Raw genomic sequence first — 22,366 nt, 5'->3', positions numbered from 1 at the left:
TTGAGGCCCTGACTGAGTTAGTCCTCTGTTGGCCACTCACTTCGGGTTTCATTTCTGTTTAATCAAAGAAGTGAAGCAATTCAGAGGAACGATGAAGAAAACATAAAAAATCAATTCAATTTAAGTGAATTCACAAGACGTTAATTAGCAGCACAAACAAGGCACTCATTTAAAAAAAAAGGGTTAGAATGAAAACCTGCAGCCTCTACGGCCCTTCAAGGACTGACTGGAGTTTGAGACCCCTGGTCTAATCTAATCGAAATACATGAAAGCATTTAGTTATCAGACCATCCACCTGAAGCTAAGGATGTTCAGGCCCAGCCAGGACTTGGATGGGAGACCATTTTAAAAGAAGCTTGGATTGCTGCTGGAAAAGGTGTTGATGAGGCCAGTAGGGGGCGCTTAACCTGTGGTGTGAATGGGGCTGCCAATGCCCAAGTGCAGTGATGGCGACATTGTGCTTTAAAAAATGAACGAGACATAAAACTGAGGTCCTGACTCTGGCCATAAAGTATCTCTGGGTGTTTTTCGGGATTACCCCAATGTCTTGGCTAAAACTACCCAACACCACCTTGCCCACACTGACCCCCTTTCTCTAACTGGTTTTCACTGTCATCCCTTAGCCACCTAAGCTAGCTAATGTGTGGTGGGCATACTGGCGCATCATCCAGGTGGGTGCTACACCTTGGTGGTGGTTCAAGTGGTTCCCCTCTGTCTATGTAAAAGCGCTTTGAGTAAGGAGAAAAGTGCTAAAATGATGATTATTATTATTAATATTCTTATTCAGAGGCTCATCACCACGGATGGTATGATCATTAGTTGTTATTTACTCACTTTTACAAGGGTTCTTCTACTGCGTTCACATCATTTTCTTGTTATCTACTGTAAAGTTGTACATATACATCGATAAAAGTTTAATAAAATTCCTCCTGAGGAATGCAGTACACACTTGAAGCCAGCAGAATGAACACGTGAAATGCTCAGTCAGCAGCGTTCTAAGACAGCCTGCAACCTCGGGCACTGCCTAGACTTCACACCAGCCCACCCGGTTTAAGCCGAAACACAAACGCTGCGCTACTGTAAGGTGTTAAGACACACCCTGGACATTGGAAACATTTTGCAAAAGCCGTCCGAGCGTCAAGAAATACCCTTTAGAGATTTCAGTATCGAAATGCACGTCCTAAATGAATCACTCACAAACAGCACGGCCTGTAATTTGCATTTAACTTTGGATTTTTTCAAGGGCAGTTTCCTTATCGCGCGATGAATCTAAACCAGTAAAATCACTGGGGCACACCTGGTGTCATTCGCGGAGACCTAATGAGAATAGTTAAATCTTACCTGAGGTTCAACGTAGTCTGTATGACACTGTATGATGATCTTCTTCCACTTTATCTTTCCCCACTTCTACGTGGGGTCCATGAGCCTGATGAATTGACTTTAAATTACTGCTTATGGTTTACAAAGCCTTCAATCATCTGCTCCATCCTATCTCAGAATGCCTCTCACCTTACACAACAAATCGTACCCTTAGATCTTCAAATGAGGGTCTGCTTAGAATTCCAAGAGCTAAACTTAAAAGAAGTGGTGAGGCTGTTATGAGCCTAAAATCTGGAATACGAGCTTACTGAAAGTAGTAGGGTGTTGTACCGTGTTAGCCATTATGAATGCGGTGAAAAGTCAAGTAAAATGACCCCTTTTATTGGCTAACTAAAAAGATTACAACACACAAATTTTCAAAGCAACTCAGGCCCCTTCTTCAGGCGAGATATGATACAGAAACTGGAGTTCCCTGTGTTTATATACTCACTAGGACAAGAAACAACATTGGTAAATCTTTAAGTGAGACATCTTATATGTAAAAAATTAATAGACTCCTTCAGGATTAAAGATTCATTTAACAAGAGAGAAGAACAATGTATGCTCAAGATCTTTGGATAAGATAACTGTCCAACAAAGTCTTCTGAAGTTTCTGATAAGTTTTTCCATACAATGTGGGTCTGTAGTATGCTCCTGTAGCGGCCCACTTCAACAGCCATGGACACTACGAGAGAGACTTTAAAGTAGAAGTGCACAGGGCTTAGGGGCAACTTCAGAACGCAGCAGGAGAGAAAAGAAGGGGAAGTTAAACTCAAATGCTAAAATGTAATAAATTACAACATGGCTTGAATAGAGACATGGGTCTTATGGCCAGGTATGAGGATGGTTTGCATCACTGACCCAGACAACCGGTCTACTTAGTGTGCATTCACAACGTGAGCGGCAGAGATGCGAAGTGGCAAGTGTGAAGCGCGCCCCCAAAGAGAGGGGTTGGGGGGGTGGGTGAGAGAAGCTAGTAGCTTGCAGCCGGGGCCCTTGCCCGGCTTGGATGCCTCCACGCTGGGAGGAACAAGAGAGCAAGTGTGGCCAGAGCGTTACCTCCCTGGGACGCTAGATGGCAGCCTCCCTAGGTTGCAGTGGTGCCTCAGACTCCCGCCGGGCTCCATGGGAGTTGGAGTGTGGTGCAGCCCTGTTGGGATCCACAGGTGCCGCAGCCAGAAATGAGTACTCAAGCACCTGGAACACTTCTGGGTGACTTATAAAAGGAGCCAGCAGCCACTACTTGGGGAGCCAGGGTCAGGAGGAGAAGCGATGAAGCTTGACCCAAAGAGTGATGGAGGAGAAGAAGGAACAGAGTACAGGAAGGGATTCATTGTTTGTGCTGTGCTTGTGCCGCAACTGTGTTATACTTGTGGGGAACGGGGAAGGCATTTACCACAAGGGAAAAAGAAAATGAAATCAGAGTGTGCATTAAACTTATGTCCCACGCGTGTCTGTGTCGGGTTCAGCTGGCAGTGCCAGCCTTTGGGGCCACTATATATATATATATATATATATATATATATATATATATATATATATATATATATATATATATAAAATGCGCAGTCAGTGAAGGAATTTACTGCTTTAGAACATTAGAACAATTGCAGTGGGATGAGGCCATTCACAATAACACAACACTTATCTGCCTTCAAGTTTCCAAACCCAGTCCCCGCATCTCTGTTGAAGAATTTATTTTATAGTAACAGCTGAGATCCACCGTACTAATTCCTTTTATAATTTCAAACATTTCAATTTGTTTTTTTTTAATTCTAACTTTGGTTTGTTTAAACGTTTAAGACTTAAGTCAAGTTTTACTGGCGTAATCCTTCGAGGTTTAAATCATAGGCTATAATTATGTCTTATTCCTAAGTAGACTGGTCACTAGTATATTTATGCCACTCCATACCATTTTTCTAAGCCTGCCTGATCCTGAGCGGGGTCACGAGTGGCTGCAGTCTACCGGAGCAGACACAGGGGGCAAGTCAGGAATAATCCCCTGGCACCAGTCCATCACAGAGTGAACACACACACACAATAAATTGACCTCAGTTAAAATACTGATGCATGTAATCAGCTAACCTTAAGAGAAATTTACCAGAACAAATATCACATACTGCAAAAAAAAAACAAAAACAAATCCCCATCCTTTAATTTCTAAAAATGCTTACTAAGCCTTCCCCACCGCAGCACTAGTATTAATGATAATTCCTGTTTACATCAACGACCTCCCAGCTCAACATACCTCAGGCTACCAGAAGCAGACACGCTGGACTTTAAAATATTCACAGCAATCAAAAGAATATGTTAATAATTACAAAAACAACTAATGACAATCAAATCAATTTCATCTAACAATGGAAGCTTGTGCTGATTAAGACTACATCTGCTTATTGATGCGCCACAACACAATAAACCACACTGACCCAAATCTTGAAAGATGGCAACTGAAACATGCAGCTCTGCACCTGAGTGCCAGTTAAACGCACGAGGTATGCCAGCCAGCTGCTGGTGTTTTGGGGGGCTGCGTTGGTACTACTGGGTTTTATCAACAGAGAGACTTGGAAGTTCAAAGGCTACAAGATAAAAGCTGTATAATAACTACACGAACATTTTCACTCAGCTTTGCAAACAGATGCCGCAGGAAACCTCACAACCGTGTAATCGGACATAATCTTGACAGTAAAAACCCCACAGAAGCAGCAAAATAAAGGATTTATATCTGTGCCAAATTACATCATTTAAGCAAGTTAGAAAATGTGCTCACGGCATCACATTCAGGTTGTGCAGGCGCTGTGGCCCTCAATGGACTGCGCTCAGTAGGTGGGTTCTGGAACCTTCTCCACCCATTTCAAGGTTGAGGGGGCCAAGGGCTATCCCACTGGGACTGGGCAAAAGGCTGAAAACAGGACTGGACAGGAGTCTAGTTTATCACCAGGACCACTCTGACACATACACACACCATATTTACACTTAGCGACATCCTTAATTATTGAGCAGTTATTTCATCTCCTGGTCCTAAAACAAATCCAAAGTGTCCAAAGATGAATATATAATTACAGGACTTGGCTTCAGTTACCAGTGAGCAGACGCTTTTGAGAGAGAGAGAGAGAGAGAGAGAGAGAGAGAGAGAGAGAGAGAGAGAGATAGATAGATAGATAGATAGACAGACAGACAGACAGACAGACAGACAGACAGACAGACAGACAGACAGAAGTGTTAAACAGCGAATTTCACCAAAGTGTTATTCACAGTGAATTTGTTCCATTCGTGTTCGCCCTTGTTACTCATATTATTTACTGATAATTCAGCCGGTTTAGGAGAGCTTCTTCCCCAGTGCCCCATAATGCTTTGTAAGGCCAGTGCGACATCCCCCAAGCGGTAACAGCCAACCTTGGATGGGACCGTCCCCTTGGTATATAATGCTGATCATTTGCATTACAGACTCTGTGGGACTTACAGGTAGAAAAAATAAGTAAATAATGCATGTTCGCAAATATTTATTTTTATGAAACATATACAGCATAAATAACGAGTTACCTCTGCTTGTCACCAAATGTGCAGGTTGATCTTCGGGTTTGGCATTAGTATAAGAGAAGGAGGCGTGTGCCCTATGCATACATAATTAGCCATGTGCAGATAAAAAAAAAAAAACCCTGAACGAGCCTAACAACCCCCAAGATAAACACAGGGGACTCTAAGAAATAATAATAATAACAAAAGAATTATTACTATTTACAAGTCGTTTCTATCTTTTTGACAGAAGAAAAAGTGCAAAGCATCAGCATAGACAGTTTGGAGAGCCTTCAGCGCAACTTCAAAAAATAGAACAATCCAATCATGACACGCAACTTTGAATTTTCTGCCTTTAAAAGACCTACGTATTTTGTTCTGACTTTTGACTACTATTTCGGCATTTCCACTTTGTTTTGACTAAATGTATGATTGCTTGTCTCTGACTATGTTCTTTCTTCTTTGATCTGATGGAGGCATGGTGGTGTAGTTGTTGACACTGCTGCCGCACAGCTCAGCTCAGGTCACCTTTTTGGCTACAATAATTACTCCAGTATAGTTGGCATATGTTTCCCTGGTCGTAAGGGAAACTTTAAAGATGATCGCACCATTATAATCCAGTCACAACTACTTCAGTTAGTCCTTCCCCATTGACATTAATGCATTTTGAAGAGTTTGGCAATATTCACAAACACTTCAGTGATTTCTCTAAACTCAGGGCATAGATAGATAGATAGATAGATAGATAGATAGATAGATAGATAGATAGATAGATAGAATTAATACATATGTACAAGTATAGATAGATAGATAGATAGATAGAATTAATACATATGTACAAGTATAGATAGATAGATAGATAGATAGATAGATAGATAGATAGATAGATAGATAGATAGATAGATAGATAGATAGATAGATAGATAGATAGATAGATAGATAGATAGATAGAATTAATACATATGTACAAGGACCAAAACAAAAAAAGGAGAGTGTGCCTGTAGCTCTTTTTATTTAACAAATTAAGAAAATGAACTACGATCACCTTTAAAATAGTTCCCTGCATACGAAGCTGCCAACGTTCGAAGCAATTCTGCAGATCACTTGCTGAAAGGGTTTTTGAGGATCTGTGTTGTTTTTGCTTTCACATCTCCTACCGACAAAGAAATGGGTTCCTCTGAACACTGACGTGATCTTTGGGAAGAGGTAGAAGTCACAGGGACTCAGGTCTCGCGAACAGGGCAGGTGCTCAAGCACAGTGATGTTGCTCTTAATTAAAAACTGCTGTGGGCTGGCACATCGACTTGGTGCAAAATCCACCCGTTGCTCCACAGTTCCACACAAGGGTGGAGTGGTGGCTCTGAGGCTAGGCAATCAGAAGGTTGCTGGTTCAAATCCCGTAAATGCTAAAAGTGACTCTACTTCATTGGACCCTTGAGCTAGGCCCATAACTTAACCTGCAATTGCTCCATCCTGGGTATGACGTTAATCTGCATCCAGCCCTGCACGTAGGCCTTACAATTTACAGGGAAAACTTGGGAGCTGGTGGCAGAATTAGTACTCCAGCCACCTTAAAAAACCTCCCACTGTTCCATTCCACCTGAACTAGTGTGGTGCTGAGGTGTCACCCGTCGCATGGCTGCACTCGGGTCCTAATCTGGGATCCTGAGTTGGTTTGTCACGTGGTGGGTGCAGCAATGTGCTCAATCAGCGCCTGCTCCTAACCTCTCCATAATTCTGGTCGTTTCCTTCCCATATGTTTGTGTAATTTCGTCAAGACTTCAATGTAATACTGCACAATTACCATATGGCTGGTGGGAACCCACTCTGCCTTCATAATACCCTTGACATTCTCACCTCCCAACTCTTGGTCCCCAAGTTACAGGGTTTCTTTTTTTTTTGTGCCGGACTTCGTATTTGAAACTGCAAACACAAATGAATGGTTACCTTCTGTTCCTGCAGCAAACGTATCGTTTCCTGCGCCTTCTCAAGATTCTCCGTAGCGGCCGCACATTGCTGACGGGCGACAGCAAGTTCCCTCTTGATCACATAGTTTTCCTCAGCTTCCAGGGCACGCGTCACTTGACCCTGAAACCAGCAGGCAGGAATTTGGTGCCCAAAGTAATAAAAAAACTTAAAAGACGTCAAACGATTAGTCTTTCATTACTGAAATGGGGAGGAAGGTAAGGAAAAAAGGGAATGGAGGTTTACATTTACAACTTTTCAACTAGTAATTCTAAAAAGAGTGAAGTTTCAAGACTTACATACAATTTTTAACATTTGCAAAACTCCAAAAGGCGTTGCACATGCAAACAGTTTTCAAGGGAAGGGATGATGGTGAAAGTGTTTATTTTAAAACTATGAAGAAGTTAGCCGATGGATGAATTAGCAGGATATCAGACAGACAGACAGACAGATACATTCAATGAAGGTAAAGACTTCGTAACTAACCTGCTAAAGGTGGTCATGAATGAAAAGGAAAATATCGGTGGCAATAAGGCAGGAGACGGCAGCTCACTAAAGGGGCAAAATGTCGTTTTTAAGGCCGCCAGCTAGAACAAACAGTCAGCAGGATCACTTAGAAGCCCCCTGGACATACAGTATGTGGACAAACATATGGGGACACAGCTCTTAATTACTGAATTCAGGTGTTTCAATCAGACCCATTGCCACTTGAGACCTAGCCATGCAGTCTCCACTGACAAACATTTCTGAAACAAAACGGGCCGTTCCGAAGGGCCGAGTTGTACTGTGATAGAATGCTGCCTTTGCCATAAGACAGTCTGTGAAATTTCATCCCAGCTCGATATTCCACAGTTAGCTGTAAGCGGTATTATTGGAAATGTTGAATGTCGATCTAAATCCGTTAAGTAGTTTTTCTCGTGAAAAGCGGACAGACAAACAGATGTTAGATTTTATATAGATATAGAGAATAATAGTCCAGTGGCCCTGCTCAGAATTTGGAGGATTTAGAAGAAGGATAGCTGGATGGATAGATAAAATGAGGGGATTATCTACAAACCAAAGAGAAGAACAATAATACGTAACCCCCGAAATGTGTTACCATTTTTTTTAGCACTCTGCCCCCTACTCACTTCACTCGCCAACCCCTACACGCCAATCATCTCCTGGATTTGTCGATTGCAACGAATTGTGGTGTGCTTTTAGATAAACACGAATATCAACTCTGTCTTTGATATCTCCGCCATTTCGAAACTATTATCGCTGACAATTCGTCACATGTTGGTTTATTATATACTAGAAAATAGCCGCGCTTCGCAGCGGAGAAGTAGTGTGTTAAAGAAGTTATGAAAAAGAAAAGGAAACGTTTTAAAAATAACGTAATATCCCTGACCAGCTCATCTTTGTTGTCAACCGTTGTAAAGATAACAGGTTTCATTCATCGAAGTGTTCACTACCCAAATCGGTACTCGTGAATCTAAGATGTTTAACAGGCATTCCCGGTATTAAGTTGTGGATTTGCCTGCGAATATTTAGCGGCAGCGTGTCTATGAACGTAATTTAAACTTAAGCTTTACACCTTGCTCTCCTATTGATATGTCTACAAAGGCTTGTTCAGATTCAGAGGGTTGTTCCTCTCTTACTGCATCAATAAACAGCTCGTCTTCCTCTTTATCTGAGACATCACACACTGCATGCACGGGTTTACCTTTCCCAGTCCTGCAAACTTTAGCGAAGTGGTGCAATTTACCATATTTTTTACACTGTCTTCCTTTAGCTGGACATTGACTTTTTCCACCGTGTGGTTTGTTTTCGCTGTAGGTGAACTTATGAATATGGGTGTATGTGTCAGTCGCCTCATATTCTTTTGCTGCCTTCTCAATTGTGTAATGAGTTTTTTGTTCAGCGCTCTTTGGAGCTCCTGCTTGTTGTCTGCGTACTGCGATCACAGTCAGTTCACATGAGCCCCTCGGAGTACATGCATCGAAGGTTCTCAGCTGTGGTTGTGCTATCTCGTGCGATCTTGCGATGTCCACGGCTGTATTTAATGTTAGCTAAGACCCGGCACTTAAAGTTTCTGTCGCAGTTTCGCTGAGTTTGTGCCAAACACCACCCTAACCATCTCATCTTCGTCTGCATAAGCACAGTCCTTCACCCGCGAATATTTAGCGGCAGTGTTTCTATTGGATTACCGCTGACGGATGGCCTTATATGGGCAGGCACTAAATTACGTGGCAGGCGTAACTCCGCCTCCCACGGCCATCGAGTCTATTATAGTATATGGACGAAAAAATAGGTTCCAGTTATGACCATTACGCGTAGAATTTCGAAATGAAACCTGCCCAACTTTTGTAAGTAAGCTGTAAGGAATGAGCCTGCCAAATTTCAGCCTTCTACCTACACGGGAAATTGGAGAATTAGTGATGAGTCAGTGAGTCAGTCAGTCAGTCCTTTGCCTTTTATTAGTATAGATGCGAGCGCGATCTTTCAGATACACATAGATAGCCAAGAAAACTTCTTTGTCCGTGTTTTTCAGATAAATTTTGTGGAAAGTGAGATACTTTTAGACGTATGGATTTGTATCCATTATTGGCTGTAGAATTTCTAATACATCCGATCGTTTAACTCTTTCGATTCAATGTTGAATCGCTTCTCTGTGATCATAAATATAAACCTGACCGAATTGTCATTTCTTTGAAATTAAACTTGTCGTAGCTTTAATTGTTGTGGGACCACAGATTCTCATTGCGTATCGTCCTGAATCGTGTAAATCTACGTTTTGAGTATTGAATGATGTGAATTCGAACAGATTATTGTAGATGTGGATATTTTGCTTGTAGTGTTTGTGGATTTCACTTTCACCAAACAACAAATCTTTTAATTCTCACAGATGCGCCTCTTCATTGAGATGAAACACTACTTTTCCCTGATGGCAACATGAATTAGACGATCTACAAGTCTCCGACTTAAACTTTAAAGCTGAACAATATCTACATACTTCTGTCATATCACCTATGTCTACATATTCAATCTCTTTTCGCTGTTCCGTTATTTCATCAAGTAATATTTTCTGTTTGTTAGCGCTAATACGATCTTTACTATCAGTTTTTGGAGACTTTCGCATTTTAGAACTTTCATAATCTCTAACTTGTTCTGCATGTGTATCGCGCCAACGTTTTTGAACATCTTTACGACGTTCTACTTTGTCTTCTACTCTTTTTCTTTAATTCCCGACCCGCTTGGAGCTGAGAGTGCAGGAACTGTGTCTGACAACAGCATTCACACGAATGAGAAGTGGGTGGACCGAATGCGCGCCAGCCACTTCCCGTCTCTGCCGCTCGCGTATGTGGATTTCACTTTCACCAAACAACAAATCTTTTAATTCTCACGGATACGCCTCTTCATTGGGAGGCAACACTACTTTTCCCTGATGGCAACATGAATTAGACGATCTACAAGTCTCCGACTTAAACTTTAAAGCTGAGCAATATCTACATACTTCTGTCATATCACCTATGTCCATATATTCAATCTCTTTTCGCTGTTCCGTTATTTCATCAAGTAATATTTTCTGTTTGTTAGCGCTAATGCAATCTTTACTATCAGTTTTTGGAGACTTTCGAATTTAAGCACTTTCAGAATCTCTAACCTGCTCTGCACAGATATCACGCCAACGTGTTTGAACCTCTTTACGACGTTCTACTTCATCTTCTACTCTTTGTCTTTTCGTCTTCTGCTCTTTGTCTTTTATTTCCGGCCCCGCTTGGACCTCTTAGGTTTTCAATTCATCTCTTGGCACAAAGTCTCGTCTCGCGGGACGTGAAATTCTCCCTCTGAAAATGTCTCGTCCCAAGATTTTTTTATATAATAGAGAGATTGAGCAGCTTAATGCGGATTTCTCTAAACGGCACACTATGAAACCCAAAGAAGTGAAGAACAAACAGTTAGAACAAAAAAATGGAAAATTGTGAAATAAAGAAAATGTGATGAGGGGTTAGGCTGAACACAAGGCCCGTTTAAAATGGCTGACCAAACAGTTCACGCCATAACAGAAGTGAACATGAAAATATCTGCCACCGGATTATTTTTTTTATTATTATTATTGCACGTAATTTGTTTTATTTCTATGTACCATCTTACTTGGTGTGCAAATGGGCAGAAGTGAAGTAAGTGCTCCAAGAACCTAAGGACAGCAACAGGTTCACGTGAGGGGACAGTGTGCATGCAGCATACGGTGAGGTGGGGTGGGGTGGGGTGGATTAGGGTGGGATTGGAGGGGTTGACGGATTGGTGGGTGAGAGTGGTTAAGTGATGGAGGGTGACGATTTAAATACAATACCTGGATCAGCCTATCTGCCAGAGCAGCACTTTCCTACAGAACAAAAAAAAGGGGGAAATAACAGAAGACAGAATAACAGGAGGGAGGGGAAAAGTGAAGAAAATTAACAACAACAAAAAAAAAAGAAAGATAATGAATGTGAAAAATGATCAATTAAGTAAAAAGAGACAGCATTGAAAAAGAGAAAAACAAAAAGGAATACCAAGACATCAGGCATGAAATTAATTAGGAAATAAAACAACAAACAGGAATGAAAAACGTATCGGTAATAGCGAAGAAAACAATAGAAATACAGACAATGAAGTGGAAAGAAAAGTCAAAGCGAGACCAGATATACAAAAACAGACAAAAGGGAGTTAAAGAATTTTGAAAAAGGTGCAAGAGGGCAACAAACGGGGGCGTTAGGGTGACATGAGGAAGAAAAAGAGGGCAAAAAAAAAGAAGAAGAAGAATGACCAACAAATTTCACAGTACAGGAAGAGACGTCAAGCAATGCAGAGCTCAAGAATAGTCACTGTAAAGAGTACACTGCATTTTGACTTGTCTGGAAACCTTTAAAATGAAAGCTAACACTGATCTGATCCAAGCAATCCCACTTATTTGTATTAAAATATAATCTGTAATAAAATAACAGCACGTATGGCACATGTATGGCCACTTCTCGGGGTCATGGCTTAGTCAGTGGACCTTAAAAACCAAGGCTGCTGGATTGAAGCCCCTTTCTCTGACTCACTGCAAGACCCCGACCGAGTCGGTGCACCAATTTTAAAAACATCTGTAAGCACTTCAGTTATCATTCTCAGATAACGGGGTCCGCCATATACACAGCAGTAACAATGCTGAGGATTCTGGGTAGTCACAGTCACCAATCATAAGACTGTCTGAGACAGGATTAGTGTTCAAGTAACTAAAAATAAATAATAATGTTTACAGAAAAACAAACAATCTTACTGAAAATGTAGTTTCGGTCTAAATTAATCAGCTTTCTTACCTTCTCAAGAGTTTCGATCCTTTGCTTTAGTAGACGATTCTCTGTTCGTAACCTCTGCAAAACAGTAATTGTTATTTTAATGTATCTGTTTACCTGCAGCACTTCCAGTATTAACTTTTTGAAGCTAAAGATTTTTTCCAAAGAACTCAGTTTTCTAAAAAGCACACAAAGCAATGGTTTCACACATAAAGCAACATAAAACATCAGCTGCTATGTGCTGTGGCTGCTGGTGGCATCTCTGGCGCCTCGATGGTCAGCAGGAACGCACGGTGAGCCGGCTGCCTGGCTGTCTTGACACAGCAGGTGGGCGGCAATGGCGGTCTCCATTGTGATGCAATATGGTTTGTACGTCTTGTCATCGTGAGTGGTGGTCCTCCACTTGTAGGCGTATCAGCTGCACGAAAGGGTTCAGCACCACGATCAGCTGGGGACCGATCAGATGATGCTGGTAACTCACTTTCGTTTTCAATATCCATCTCCAGATCACTTGCATTAAACTCAGAGTCCAACAATTAAGAGTCCTATTTAACGAAAATACGTAAAACATCCCTGGAGTATTTTGCTCTGTACATTAGCTTTGGTCTCTCGACAGATGTCGATGCCATTTTAGAGGCTACTCATGGACGTGTAGGGAATCCGAGGTTGAATCAACAAAGCTATGTAACTTTCCTTCTAGCAAAGAGAGTCGAACTAAAATGTAAGGGTGAGTTTTGTCACAGTTTACAGCTGATTAGGGTTAGGGTTAGGGTTAGGGTTAGTCGACATCAGCCCTGAAAGAGTTTTTAAATAACACCAGGCAGACCCTGCATGAGTGAGGGGTACCTTGGATTGGGATGGCTCTCATTCCAGGGGTTGGTCTCAAGATAGTAAGATACTGTACTTGTCATTAATACCACTCAAATGTAACTAAATTCATAAAATAATTGATAGCACGATAAAAGATATCCGAACAGCCTATCAGATGAATCAAATTTCTGGGAGTTGTGCAGCGACAGAGTTCAAAAATGACAAACTCCATTCCAATGACGTTTACTGTACATGTGATGGAAAAAAAAACAACAGAAAGAAGTTCAGAGCGCATGCAAGTGTTGTTTTAGGATGTGGTAGTTTTAGTCGCAATATTGTGGCATCGCACATTTTCACACAAATTCTCTTTAGTCACAAAATGTTTATTCTTTGTAAGCTGCTTTGACACCCAAGTTAAGAAAGTCAAAACAAACACTTCTTTTAATTACAATAATCTGTGCCCAGATTCCAGCTGTGATAAACTCCACTTGTAATTTAAATAGATCTATTCTAATACGGATAATATGTGAACAATGGCATTTGAGCTGGCATAAGAGCCCAGTCCTGGAAGTTAATGTCAATGGTAAATTTACCTTAGTTTGCACTTGTAATGAAATGTAGCATAACACAGATAAAAACTGAAAGGTTCATTTCGACGCCCTGCAGTCGTGGCCAAAACATTTAAAAATGACACAAATATGAATTTTCACAAAGTTTGCTGCCTCAGTTATTATGACAGCAATTTGCATCGACTCCAGAATGTTCTGAAGAGGGATTAATTGCAAAGTCCGTCTTTGCCAAGAAAATGAACTTCATCCCAAAAAAAACCACTGCATGTCAGTCCCGCCACAAAAGGACCTGCTGATGTTGAGAATGTTGATTAAGGATCAATATGCTTTATTATCAGTTTTAGTGCTTTTAGCTATGATAAGCCCAGGCTTGGAGCAACTTTAAAAAGACGCCATTTATTTTGTTAGAGAGGCCGCTTGTCCTTCTCACTTGCTTTGTTTCGAATTTCTGTGAATCAAGCTGTGAGCCAAGGTTTTCATGTTCTTCAAGGAAGCAAGCAGGCAGATTTTCTTTTAACAGAAAACTAAAAACAAACTGTGTGTTGGACCTTTAACTGAGTGAGTGAGGGGTAAGCTCTCAGGCTAGCGCATACAGTCATATGAAAAAGTTTGGGAGCCCCTCTTAATTCTTTGGATTTTTGTTTATCATTGGCTGAGCTTTCAAAGTAGCAACTTCCTTGTAATATCTGACATGCCTTATGGACACAGTAGGATTTCAGCAGTGACATTAAGTTTATTGGATTAACAGAAAATATGCAATATGCATCATAACAAAATTAGACAGGTGCATAAATGTGGGCACCCAACAGAGATATGACATCAATACTTAGTTGAGTCTCCTTTTGCAAATCTAACAGCCTCTAGACGCTGTCCTCCTATAGCCATTGAGTGTCTGGATTCTGGATGTTGGTATTTCTGACCATTCTTCATACAAAATCTCTCCAGTTCAGTTACATTTGATGGACAGCCTGCTTCAAATCATCCCATAGATTTTCGATGATATTCAAGTCAGGGGATTGTGACGGCCATTCCAGAACATTGTACTTCTCCCTCTGCATGAATGCCTTTGTAGATTTCCAACTGTGTTTTGGGTCATTGTCTTGTTGGAATATCCAACCCCTGCTTAAGTAACTTCAACTTTGTGACTGATGCTTGAACATTATCCTGAAGAAGTTCTTGATATTGGGTTGAATTCATCCGACCCTCAACTTTAACAAGGGCCCCAGTCCCTGAACTGGCCACACAGCCCCACAGCATGATGGAACCTCCAACAAATTTGACAGTAGGTGGCAGGTGTTTTTCTTGGAATGAGGTGTTCTTCTTCCGCCATGCAAAGCGCTTTTTGTTCTGACCAAATAACTCCATTTTTGTCTCATCAGTCCAAAGCACTTTGTTCCAAAATGAATCCGACTTGTCTAAATGAGCATTGGCATACAACAAGCGACTCTGTTTGTGGTGTGAGAGCAGAAAGGGCTTCTTTCTCATCACCCTGCCATACAGATGTTCTTTGTGCAAATTGCACTGAAGTATAGAACGATGTACAGATACACCATCTGCAGCGAGATGTTCTTGCAGGTCTTTGGAGGTGATCTGTGGGTTGTCTGTCACCATTCTCACAATCCTGCCTCTGCATATGCCATTCCTGTATTTTTCTTGGCCTGCCAGACCTGCTTGGTTTAACAGCAACTGTGCCTGTGGCCTTCCATTTCCTGATTCCATTCCTTACAGTTGAAACTGACAGTTTAAACTTCTGAGATGGCTTTTTGCAGCCTTCCCCTAAACCAGGAGACTGAACAATCTTTGTTTTCAGATCTTTTGAGAATTGCTTTGATGATCTCATGCTGTCTGTCACTCTTCAGAGGAGAGTCAAAGGGAAGGAAGCACAACTTGCGACTGACCACCTTAAATACCTTTGACCGCTCATGACTGGACACTCCTGTCTGTGAAGTTCAAGGCTTAACACGCTCATCATATCAAGTAATCAGCACTGAGCAGTGACAGCCATTCAAATCAGCACAATGACAAGGGGACCCACATTTGTGCACAGCCAGTTTTTCACATTTGATTTAATTTCATACAACTAAATACGGCTTCACTAAAAATCTTCGTTCGGAAAACATTCCTGAAAGACATACCACTGTTTTCTTTTTTGTTGAAAGTAGAGTCAATTATTATTTAGGCAGAGAGGGGTTCCCAAACTTTTTCATATGGATGTAAAACATATAAGCACTCAAATGGCATTTAGAAGGATGGGCTGCAGCACTTCCAGCATCATCACACCGAGCACTGGAAGTTAGTCCCTGTATTGGTAAGTCAGACTGTTGTGGCTGCGCGTCACTGGCCGATGACGCAGCCTCCTTTGCTCTCAGGCTGTAACATTAGCCTGTATACATACATTCTAGATGGCATTTAAGTTCCAAAGTCAATCCTTCCCCAGGAATCAATATCTTATTTAATCAAGGTAAAGCAACACATACTATATCCGCTGGTTTTAAGTAATGTAAAAATGTAAGGGTTCATTATTAAAGGCGTTAGCAATATGCTTGCACATTTAAGGCCTCTTGCCTGCTTCCGGCTCCAGAAGCTTAGCTCTTATCAGTAAAGCTGCGTGATGCGCTTACCAGCACAGCTGCCTATGATTTTAGTCTTACTGGATGCTGGTGCAACAAGCAAGTATTAATTGAACAGTTCAGTTTTTCATATGTGGGTCATCCTGGTTCCAACTTAATGATGAGGGCCGATCAATTAAAAGGCCTCCAATTTTTATTAGCTCAAGACTGGGAATGTGAGGAATGTAAAACCTGATCAGATAGTGGTGATCTCCAGGCATGGCAGCAAGCGCAACCTCCGAGGCCTAATGATTGTTATGAAAAGACTGATTATTATTAGGGGAAGGAAGTTTACAAGGCGAGGTAATGGTTATGAAAACAGGTAGAGCACAAGGTCATTATTATGAAAGATAACATGTAAAGGGAACGACGAGAATTATGTACGAAGTGGGGATGTTTTAGTGATTAGAACTGACATAACGATGAACCGCACCCAAACCACTGGGCTCACTTCATGAACTGAGACACGCTTTGTGTGCTCTGCAATTGTTTTCTATTCTATGCAATAAAGTCTTTCTGAAGACCCTGCTCGTTTTTTCTGAAGATTTCTCCACAACACTGACATCATTTCGGTGATCCTCTCGTTAACTCAGGTGAGAGTGTAGAGGAGGACAAGGCTGGAGAGCACTCTGTCACGCTGGCTGAGTTAGAATATAGAGGTTTAGTTGTTGTGAAGAAGGCTTCAGGGCACCCAAGAAAGTCTAGCAAGCACCATGAGCGTCTCCTAAAGTTGATTCAGCTGCGGGCACCACCAGTGCAGAGCTTGCTCAGGAATGGCAGCAGGCAGGTGTGAGTGAGGTGAAGACTTTTGGAGGATGGCCTGGTGGGTATCAAGAAGGGCAGCAAAGAAGCCAAGAACAACATCAGCGACAGACTGATATTCTGGGACTGGACTGCTGGAGTCAAGTCATTTTCTCGGATGAATCCCCTTTCTGATTGTTTGAGGCATCCAGAAAAAAGAAAAGGTGAGCGGTGCTACCATCAGTCCTATGTCAGGCCAACAGTAAAGACAATTCATGTGTGGGGCTGCTTCTCAGCCAAGGGAGTGCAGGGCTCACTCACAAAACACAGCCATGAATAAAGAATGGGACCAAAACATCCACTGAGAGCAACTTCTCCCAACAGTCCAAGAACAGTTTGGTGACCAACATGATGGAGCACCAGATCATAAGGCAAAAGTGAGAACTGAGTGGCTTGGGGAACAAAACCTTGAAATTTGAAGTCCATGGCCAGGAAAACTCTCCAGACCTTTAATCCATTTGAGAACTTGTGGTCAATCCTCAATCAAAAAACCACCAATTCTGACAAACTTCAAGCATTGATTCTGCAAGAATGGGCTGCCATCAGTCAGGATTTGGACCAGAAGTTGAATGACGCACAGCCTGCCAGGGTGAATTGCAGACGTCTTGAAAAAGAAAGAAGGGCCAACATTTCAAATATGGACTCTTTCATGGAACTGTCAATAAAAGCCTTTGAAACTTCTGAAATGCTTGTAATTCTACTTCAGTGTACCAGAGAAACATCTGACACAAAGATCTAAAAACACTGAAGCAGCACACTTGGTGAAAACCAACACTTGGGTCATTCTCTCAAAACTTCTGGCCACGACTGTAGATAAGTTAAAAGAAAATGGAATGTCTGTAACGTTAAATCAACGTGACAGTAGAGTCGCCCTTAGAATGAAGTTAGTCAGATAGCCGTTAAGGGCGTATAGTTTTCCGACCGTTATGTACGTAGATTTGGTGACTGAGATAACATGTAGAAACCTTAAGAAATGGATCCCAGATACTTAATCCTCAAGTAGAATATCAGAAGTTTCCATTTCCCCCTTTTATTTTTTTGGGTGTATATCATCAACATTATTCCTTTATTTTTTGAAGAAGACACTTGGACTGTGGAGTTTTTATATATGGCGTGTCATACTAGAGGTAGAATGCTTGTCTGGTAGTTGCATTTGAATTATTTTGAACTGTTTGGAAACCCACGACAAACGCAGCTACAGCTGGTTAGGGTTACAGTGTACGTATGCATTATAAAAGATAAGAACCATCAAAGATTGACTGGTCTTTATTACTTATTGGATTCTCACCTTGATTTCAATTTGCTCCTCCATCTCCTTATTTTTGATAGTGGTATACTCCTTCTCTAACCTGAAACACAAGACAACAACAGATTCTGTTGACTACAAGGCCGACAATTCTTCTTGTTTATACTGTAGTTCAATTTCTTGTCAAAATTGTTTTTATTCTGCCCTGACCTCCAACTTACAGGGAAAACGTCTGGGTTGGTGGCAGGATTGGCACTCCAGCCACCATAAAAAAAAAAAAACCTCACAGTGTTCCAGCGTGGTGCTGAGGGGTCCCAGTCCAGGTGGTTCATCGTGTGGTGGGTGCAGCAACGCACTGTGATCAGCGCACACGCCAAAGCTCCTCCACCTCCTAATTTAAAACTTTGCTTTCTTAGAATTCTTGTTTTTTCTCAACGTATTGTGGTCTTTGGCCGGCTTGTCATCCCGGCCAATACCCCCCAGACCGCCAGATGGAGCCCTCCCTGCAGTATGGAGGTGCCCCGAAGACCAGCAGGGAGTCATGGGCTTTGTAGTTTTTATCCTCGGCCCTGCTGGATACCACAGGGGCCCCCAAGTGGGACCTGCAGGGAGGACCGAAGATTCCTTTGTGCCCTATAACCCGGAAGTGCGTCAGAGGAAGAGCGACGTGCTTCCGGGGTGAAGGAAAAGGACTTGTGCCTGACCCGGAAGTGATAGTGAATCACGTGGACTGGGGATTGGGAACACTTCCGGGTCAGGGAGAATAAAAGGACTGTGAGAGCTCCCAGACGGCGAGCTGAGCTGGGTGGTAGGAGGGCAATGCGTCTGGGAGTGGAGGATTGTGATTATTGATTTATTATTGTGTATTAATGAGTATTGTGGAGGAGAGGGTGCTTTGTGCACTGTTGATAATAAATATAGTTTGGTTTTGGACTTTAACCTGGTGTCTGGAGTCTTGGACGGGGTTCAAGGGAGCGAAACAGCCCTAAACTGTCACAGTATTTAATATTTTTGGAAGGTTGAAGCATCAGAGATTCTCTCTACATGCTTTGCTGATCAACTACAGCGTATAGCTATATTACATTGTGACACACGCATGCGTACAGGGGACAGCTGGAAGGCTCTGGTGACTGTAATTCTAACGCTGCTCCAGGAACTGGCGCCGAGTCTTAACACCTTCCTCTCTTCCTCATCTGTGGACTCCTCTGACATCAATTCCAGAGTCCACTCACCTGGATCCACCTCTTCCTGTTGGAAGGACCCAAAAACCGGAAGCTCCGCCTCCTTGGGACAGTTCTGTTCTGAACTCACATCTGCGGTAACCGCGCATGTTTTGTTTACTTTTCCAAAATCAATCACACGGGTGACCAGGCTGGTACACCAACTCTTTATCGTTGTCATCGGTTTTTCTTAAACTTGACACACATGTATGGCTGTGGCTCACCCTCTTGACTCATCTCGGGTAAGCAGTCCCACCCTGCGGGGGGGTGGGGGGGGGTGTTGAATGATGGGCTGTCATTAATGGTATCAGCTCTTTCTCTTCCAACAGCCTGGAGAAGACAGTCTGATGTTATGAACAATTTTTTGGGTTTCAAGACATAACTTATATGCAAGTATATACGGGAATCAGGGTGACCCGGTTGGCACCCCAACATTTTTTCAGCCCAGTTGTCGTACTTTGCATGACCACATACCTATATATGATATCTTTTGTCTTATATATGTGCCAACATATATATATTTTTTTTGATTTTACATTTTCACGTGTTGGATTTTGACCTTTGGCTTGATTTTGAACTTTGATTTCGGATTTTGTTAGACGGTTTTTGAAACCTGTTACTGGATTTCTCGTCATTTCGAGACTTCGGGTGGTTAATAAAATGAATACGATTTTTCATTTTTTCAGTCTTTTGAGCCAGGGTTTTGGCAGTTTCCTTCCCCTTTGGCGTTGCCTTTGATGTCATTTCATAACAGTGCAGTGTGCTGCTGGGACAGGCCCTGGGCCTTTGTGACAATGAAGTGGATCAAGCAGGTACATGAATATGTGTGTGTGTGTGTGTACTGAAAAAGTCTTTTCACATGTAAGATATTAATACGGTAGTTCTCAACAATATGGGGCGCACCCCCGTAACAAAAAAGGGGGCGCGAAAATGTGAAAAAAAGAAAACAAGAATCGAAAATATGAAAAATACATCTATTGAACAAATAACACAAAGGGGCCTCTCCTCGCCGGCTACTTCAGTTCTCGCGAATCCAAAATTTAAATACTCTTCTGAACATTTTCTTGATTTAACCTTCGTAACGACGCTCTTCTCCGCGCTTGTTGATGCTTCACATCTGTCCGATGCTTGTTTGCACCCAATTAAAAATGTATCCATGGTGGTGAGCTTAAAAATGTTTGGTTTTTACAACTGTGGGGAACAGCCCGGACACAGACAGGTAGACATGTTCTTAATCACCACAACACGTTTATCATACACTATTTACAAATGTGAACACACACAACCCAGTGCCGTAGCACCAATCACGCCAACGTCCTGGTCCTCAACAATGCCTTTCTCTCTTCTCAGGTCCGCCTCCACTCCTCTTCCACCCGACTCCAGCCATCGAATGGAGGGAGGCGGCCCCTTTTAAACACACCCGGATGAGCCCCAGGCGCTTCCTGGCAATCTTCCATCGGCACTCCCCAGTGTGGTGGAAGTGCCAGCTGCGCACCGGGCAGCACTCCGGGTGTCTCCGGTCCTCTTCCCCCCAGCACTTCTGCCACACCTGGAAGGCATCAGGGCACCCCTTGGCAGTGAGCATGGGCTCCTACAGGGTTGACCTTCCAATCTCTGTACCCGTGGTCCCCAAAGCCACTAGGATGGTCGCCCCCTTGTGGTCTGGTGGAGGCGCAAGCCCACCTCCGGTCCTCCTGGGCGTCCCAGCTGGGTAACAGCCCCAGCCACTCGCCACACAACATATATTCGAGTTACTACGAACACTATCGAGTACTTAAGTCAAACACCCAAACTGAAATATGGCCTCGGTGAGACAAAGTTCACATTTATACTAGCAGGTGCATCTCTAGTAAATTCGGCAAAGATTGAAACTTGCCGTGAAAGTGCGAGAAATAAGAAGAGGTGGGTAGTGTTGCCATATGTGGCGTAATTTCGCTATTCGTAGGGAAATATTACACTTGTAGCGGTGTATCGGCAGCAAAAATATAGGAATAAATTGTATTAGGGTTTCAAAAAAACGTTAGGGGGGTGTGATTAAAACTGTTATGAAAACTCGGGTCGCAAATACTTAAAGGTTGAGAAACGCTGTATTAATACATTTCCTGGGTGATTCCCATTAAGACAAACTTTAGTTTTATTACATCCACAGCCCAGCAGATAATCTTGAAGGCTTTTTACACTTTAAATCAGAAATACGCAAGTCAAAAAGCTGTAACCTTGTATTTTAAAATTCTGGTCAGTCCCACTGAGCCATCTGATTGGTCAGTTTGGCTTCGGTGACGTAAGTGCGAGTGTAAGAGCAGTAATTTACATTTTAAACTTTGTTAAAACAGTTTATTCCTATTAAAGTTTCAAGTAAAGACAGCAAAACACCAGTTAAATAATTCTGAACAAAGCCAACATTGATTAAATTAGTTAACAAGAGAAACAACATGAATATTTGTTATGGACCATTCAAGTAGTCCAAATTAAACCCGATTATTGAATGCATATCAAATATACAAGTAAAAACCACATGATACCCGGAGTGCATGCCAACACACACACATGCCCAGCGTTCCCACGCCATACCTTTTCATTTTCTTTGGGTTGTATTTGACTTGATAAGCCTTCAGGACAAGTTTATCTGGGCAGCTGTCAAACTGATGAGGGATGACCTTCTGGAAGTGCTGCAATAAAAAGTTTTAAAACGTCTTTAATGCACTGGAGTCTTTACATCAACTCAAATCTTAACGCTGCTTTACTTCTGCAGCTTGTGAAACATTGCTACAAAAACAAAATTAGAAATTGCCTCGACAACACACTTTACACGTCACGGTTTATCCAGCAACTATAGACTTTATTTACTTAACCTTAGCAAGTCAGATCAGCAGTCGTGTAGTCTGACATACCCAGAGCCTCAGTCCAAGCAGCCTTCAACTGGCATCTACTGAATAAAATGATTTTGTTTTAAGTCGTAAAAGTGGGT

At 42.1% G+C, this 22,366-nt stretch overlaps 1 protein-coding gene across 2 annotated transcripts in view; it reads right to left on the bottom strand.

The window, feature by feature from the left end:
- Positions 1–22,366, bottom strand: part of evi5l (ecotropic viral integration site 5 like) — a 217,920-nt gene that overhangs the window by 107,930 nt on the left and 87,624 nt on the right. Inside the window, exons 9-13 of one of the 2 annotated variants that reach the window (XM_039770456.1) lie at positions 21,970–22,067; positions 18,221–18,281; positions 12,168–12,221; positions 11,177–11,209; positions 6,823–6,963 (exon numbers count right to left, since the gene is read on the bottom strand). In XM_039770456.1, coding sequence (XP_039626390.1) covers positions 6,823–6,963; positions 11,177–11,209; positions 12,168–12,221; positions 18,221–18,281; positions 21,970–22,067 — 387 coding nt within the window. The remainder of the gene's footprint in view (positions 1–6,822; positions 6,964–11,176; positions 11,210–12,167; positions 12,222–18,220; positions 18,282–21,969; positions 22,068–22,366) is intronic. The other variant, XM_039770457.1, reaches the window with a different exon arrangement.

Source organism: Polypterus senegalus, chromosome 12 (assembly GCF_016835505.1).
Source record: "Polypterus senegalus isolate Bchr_013 chromosome 12, ASM1683550v1, whole genome shotgun sequence".
NCBI classification, from domain to species: domain Eukaryota; kingdom Metazoa; phylum Chordata; class Cladistia; order Polypteriformes; family Polypteridae; genus Polypterus; species Polypterus senegalus.
The sequence above is the reverse complement of the archived record's forward strand: the minus strand, read 5'-3'. Positions and strand labels throughout refer to the sequence as shown.